This window comes from Acanthisitta chloris, unplaced genomic scaffold (assembly GCF_000695815.1).
Source record: "Acanthisitta chloris isolate BGI_N310 unplaced genomic scaffold, ASM69581v1 scaffold10134, whole genome shotgun sequence".
NCBI classification, from domain to species: Eukaryota; Metazoa; Chordata; class Aves; order Passeriformes; family Acanthisittidae; genus Acanthisitta; species Acanthisitta chloris.
Genome location: NW_008668766.1, coordinates 1,088 through 6,882, shown reverse-complemented (window position 1 = coordinate 6,882; position 5,795 = coordinate 1,088). Strand labels below are relative to the sequence as shown.

The 5,795-nt window shown below is 44.7% G+C and overlaps 1 protein-coding gene across 1 annotated transcript in view; it reads left to right on the top strand.

The window, feature by feature from the left end:
- The window catches only part of LOC103800681 (neuronal PAS domain-containing protein 2), a gene marked incomplete at both ends in the record, with an annotated part of 21,410 nt that extends 15,920 nt beyond the window's left edge, over window positions 1-5,490 (top strand). The window contains one exon of the mRNA XM_009073066.1: window positions 5,296-5,490. Coding sequence (XP_009071314.1) covers window positions 5,296-5,490 — 195 coding nt within the window. The remainder of the gene's footprint in view (window positions 1-5,295) is intronic.
- Between the last annotated feature and the right edge of the window lie 305 nt (window positions 5,491-5,795).

Genomic DNA, 5,795 nt, shown 5'->3' with positions numbered 1-5,795 from the left:
CAGGAATTTTGCTTGCAACTTCCACACAGAAACAGATTCACCCGTCAGCAGCAACTGTGAAACACAGTTTCACATACTAAAACAAATTGGGATTGTATGTTTAGGCATTTAAGGGATCAGTGAAGCCAAATTAGAAACTGTGCCACCTAAATTGCTGCCTGTGCACTGCAGTGAGACAGCACAGCCACAGTGGGGCCCAAACCCACTGCTCTTTGTTCCTGGTGCCACATGAGCATTGGAGGCAGACCAGGTTTAGCTTCAGTGCCTTTCTTCTATTGGTTCTCCACTGACTTTGATTAATGGGAAAGTCTCTCTGCAATTAGCTGCCCTTCAGTTCAGAACCATGTCCTATGTCTGAAAGCTATTATTGTTATTTGAATATCAGGAGACGTGATATTCTCACATCCTCTCTGTTTAATTGGGTGACAACCATTACTCTCCCCTGGTGAGGCCTTCAATAGTCAGCCTTTTTTTTTTTCATAATTCAGGAAAAAATAGAAGATCAGAGCACATTTTTATGTGCAGGAAACAGATTTTATTTCTGGAAAGCTGTCTCCTGTATGCACTAGGGTGCATTTAGCAACCCAAAGACCATGGACAGATTCTTAGATATGCTCAGGGAGAGCTCAAGCAGAGAGAAGAGGAGGCCCAGTGGGTAAATCATGTGTAGTTCTGTACTGCCCACCCCATACCAATTTGTAGCTCTGAGTTATACCATTGGGGTGATTCCCTCTCCCATGAACACTGTATCAGTTTGGACCAACCATTTTCAGACCATTACAAGTTCTCTGATGTCAGGACTGACCATTTCCCAGCTTACTGCAGATGCAGAACTGAGATGCAGGGAGATTAGAGGGCAGCTTGGCAATGCAGGGGCTGCATATCTGCCCTGGAGGGGCAATGCAGGATGGGGAGGGTCACCCTCTGTATGTTGGGTGCCTTTTGGTCTCCCCAGAGCAATCACCAAAGGCAATGACATTTGAGCAGTCACACTGACTCCTGGCCAGGGCCTTTTTCTTCTCTCACTTTCTCTAGGTTAAAAAATAAAACCACACAAAGAAATTACTGTGCTGTTGCAGGGATAGATTGAGACCAGGAATTGGTTTTGTCTTGCTTGGCTAGGGGCAATTTAAAAGAAAGCCTCAGACTTTTGCATGCAGCTCTTTCACGACTCACAAGCAGCAAGGAGTAAACTGTTAAATCAGAAATCCAACCACGTGCTTTGCTGCACAGATTTCATCATTCAGGGAGCTGGATGTCTGCAGACATTGATCTGTGTCTATTATCAGAGCTACAAAGCAGAGTACCAAACAGGTGAGTATTACTCTCAAGCACATTTCTGGTCTCTTTAAGGCTCTGCACAGAAGAGGTGTAAGCATGGGGAAGTGCTGCAGGTTGTCTGAAAAGGGAGAAGTGTTCCCTGCTTTTCCCTCATTAGCTGATTTATTAGCATATCACCCCCACTGGTTCATTCCCTTCCACACAGAAGTGTACAGGTAGTTCTGTGGAGAATTAAGCTCGATTTCCATTTCCTTCAGAGATCCTCAGAACTGCAGTACAGCAGGTCCACCAAGAAATGCTCTCCCAAATGGAGAGATGTTGAGCACAGTAGTCTGCCTTGGAAACTATTGCCAAGAGCCTTGTGCAGTGAAAGATGAAACTATCAGGAGGGTTGCAGGCCCCAAAGAAAAGTGTTCAAAACCCCATTAAATCCCTGTTACTGCTTTTCCTGGCAAACGAAAGTATGAAGGACAAGAGCAGCAAGAGTAACCTCAGAAGTCTGAAGGATGCTGTGCCTGCTCCAGATTTGAACAGTCTAGCTAATGATTTTCAGATGGGGAGGAAGGCAGAAGGGCTGAGCCTGACCAGCCTGCAGGAACTACATTCAAGACCATCCACCACCACCCATCATTTGCAAACCAGGCTCCCTTGGAAGCCTGGGAATCTCAGCTTCCCAGTGCTCTGCTTCTCATCCTGACATGTTACATAAAGAAAGAGTCTTGATGCCTGTAATGATGAGCCCAAAAGCTGTAATCTCCTGATTATCTAAAAGACAGGTAGAGTCAAAGAGATGTTTTCCTCATGATGTCTTGACAGTGTGATTCAGCCATTAGCTGTAGGGCCCCTCTATCTTGCAGTGAGGGGGCAGCAGTGTCAGAGGGTACCTCCCCTCTCTCCCTGCTTTGCTGTGTGTGTTAACAATCTGCCCAATTAAAAAATGTTTGTAAGATGCTTCACTGACCTCGCGGTCCACAAAATCACCAACGAGACATGTCATTAGCAGCAGTACAGTTAGGAGGCTGCTAATTTATCGACTTGGATTTGCTCAGACTGGGAAAGATTTCGTTTTTTATTAGGAGGTTTATGTTGTTATTTAAAGCTGCCATATTTCAGTGTTTCAAGGGAATTCAGGCAGGGCTATCCTGAAAGAGGCACATAATGAAAAACCACCATTAAGTTTTGTATAAATGAAGCATATTCTTGCTTTCAGGTTTAACTAGCAGGTGGAAATTCCATGCTTCAGTCCTCTCACAGGCCAACTCCTGTTTTCATAAGGCATCTTCAGTCTTCCAGTTCTGCAGGGACACAGGTTAAATGGCACCATTGCTTCCTGCTCTCAGCTTGTTTTTTGCAGGTCATTTATGTTCAGACAGTAATAATGCTGCTTTGGCCACTAATGGCAACAGAGGGTCCTTAGGTCTGAAACACTCAGAGCCCTCTCAGGGTACAACACATGAACAGATGAAATTGGTTTACTGGGATAGACTTGGTTCTAAATTTATAGGGCGTTAGCTGCCAACCGTTCACTGCACATTCCTACCCAGTGGCACACCCTGGTAATTGCAAAGTAGGTTACTCTGTTTTCTTTCGAGGATAAACGCCTTGGCCTTCATCTGGCAGTGAGGCACACAGGGAGGTCCCTGCTAAGCAAGTAGTTTGCTGCACATTCACACCCTACCTGACATTCACCTGAAGAGATGTTGACTTGGCATTGGATGAACTTACTGTGTCTCTAGTGCTGTGCAGCATGTAGAGGGAGGACACTAAGCTAATCCTCCTAAAGGTCTTAATTTGCAGTGATCTGGCCAGTACCAGTGGGCTCACACTCCCCATCACACTTTTGAAATGCACTACTTGCTTTACCAGTTCTGAATTTTATATCAGACGTTTTATATCACATTTTTGTATCAATGGCAACCAGTTCCATTGGTAATCAAGTGAATTCATTTACTAAACATGTCCAGAGGAGGCCACGAAGTTGATCAGAGGATTGCAGCATCTCCCCTGTGAGGACAGGCTGAGGGAGTTGGGACTGTTCAGCCTGGAGAAGAGAAGGTTGTGTGGAGACCTCAGAGCACCTTCCAGGAGCTGAAGGGGCTCCAGGGAAGTTGCAGAGGGATCTGTGTTAGGAGCTGCAGGGACAGGACAAGGGGCAATGGGTACAAATTGAAAGAGGGAAATTTAGATTAGATATTAGGAAAAAGTGTTTCCCTGTGAGGGTGGTGAGACACTGTCCCAGGTTGCCCAGGGAGGCTGTGGCTGCCCCAACCCTGGCAGTGTTCACAGCCAGGTTGGATGAGCCTTGAGCAACCTGCTCTGGTGGGAGGTGTCCCTGCCCAGGGCAGGGGAGTTTGGGTCTAGATAATCCCTAAGGTCCATTCCAACCCCTGAAATTCTATGATTCTATATACAGAAGACAAAAAAGGAAATGAATTTTCATTATTTCTGTCTTTGATTTATTCATAATAAGGCCTATTTACTTGGCAGAAGTTGTGAGACCATCTGTCTTTCTGATATGTAATGGCTCCAAACTCGGTGAGCAGTGTTTTTAAAAGAAAACACTCGGAGCTAGTTTCAGACCTGCTGCAAGCAGCCCCAGCTCTGTCACTTGACCCATTTATTTCTATCAGACATCTCTGAGATGTGGCTAGCCTACAGCACCTGAAACAATCTGTTGCTTTTCCTTAATTGCCCCCCTCTCCCAGCTGATTAATGTAAGCTTTGTCTGTACCTTTTATTTCCTGAATAAAATCTTGGCACGCAGAAATTCATTAAAAATTTAGCATATTTAAATAAAAACTGTTTTTTAAAAGCTGGGTAAATAAGTACAAACAAGATGGATCAACCCATGCTTACACGAAGAAAAGCAAGGCATTGTGCTGGGTCTTTGGAGAAAGGTATGGGCTTTTTCCAAGAAAAAATAAAGGGGACATGATAGTTTAGGGAATTGTTAATATAGCAATAAGCTGCAGAAAGGTGTACTAATTACCATGTGTACCTCAGACGTACTGCCAGGCATGAGACTGATGGATGAATAATGAAGAGAATAATTGTGATTCTGATTTCATTTAAACCCTAAGTAGCTACACTTAAATTAATGAAGTTCCATGCAAGTAGCAGTGGCATGGAATCAGAATCAGATCCAAAAATGACTTCAGCTGCGTGGGATGAGTATCTCCGTACAGTCCTTGGTGGCAGGAGGCTAGGTTTGAAATGCTGCAAAGAGAGCTTGTAGCATTAATAATGCATAGTTTTAAAAGATTACTTTTTCCTCTTTGCAGCTGTAATAAAAGAAATAGCCCCTAGAAAAGCAAAAAATTCCCAAGTCCTGTAACTTTCAAAGTAGAAAACCTCATCTTGTAAGGCAAGAATAGAGAGGACATCCTTTACAGACATGCTAACAGAGGAGCTGTGAGCTCTTTTGCACAAGTCAAATGCATAGCACAGTGAGGGAGAACACAGGGTGACAGTTACCTGATGGGAAATCAGATAAATGACAGCGACTGTCTGTTTACACAGCGTCCCTGTGATAAGGACAGGGCCATTCAGCACGGAGAGCTCTGGCCTGGCTGTGGCCTCATTAAAAACCTTCAACAACTCAGCTGGGTGCAAGGTGTTGAATTTCCAGAGACAAATTCAAAAGCAGCCCTGTCTGAAAGGCAGGCGGATTTGTGTTGAAAGGAGAAATAAAAGGACTGAAAAGACATGGAGTTACTCTCTTCTCTTTGGTCAGGATGCCCCAGAACACAGTGAATGCACTGGGAACTGCTGTTGTGAGGGCTGTGCCTGCCCCATGAAGAGAGGACCTGTACCCTCAGGACACATTTCATAAGAACCAAGAAACTAGAGGCAGCAGAACTGTTGATGCAGGAAAGATAGCTGATTTCCAACTGCACAGTGAATCCAGAATTGTGGTTGTTTCGTTTTAGAATGTATCTTTGGATTTCATTCCATCACCTCCATTACTCAAGACAGCTGAGCTATGTCAATAAACCCTCCCCTCTTCTTTTCCAGATGTTCTTACAGCAGCCGACAGTGTCCCTGAGCTTTAGCAATACTCAGCAGCTGGACCCACAACAGCTGCAGCAGAGGTCAGGGGCCATCTCTCAGCAGCAGCTTGTCCCCAGTCCTCAACTCCAAGGGCAAATCACATCTTCACAAACAACAAACCAGCAGGCACTGAGAGAAGCAAGCGTGGTATCAAGCCAGGTAATCATTTCTTTGAATAGAGGAGCCTTTAGATGGAAAGAAGACACCAAGCTGTTATTAAGCAAGCAAGTAAAATCATGTCGGTCCCGTAAGTGTGCCTTTGCCTTCCCTTCCTTATTCTGCTGTACAGTGGCAGCCTAGACAAAAGCATTTACTTTGCTTTAAATCCCTTTTTTAAGGCCTCAGCCAGGAATGTTACTTGAGCAGCTGTTTCAGTTCGAGAACAGAGCAAAAGGTGTGGGTGACATTGCTGTTCAGTTGGTCCTGAGAGAAACCTGACTGACCACACTGGAAACTAGCAATAG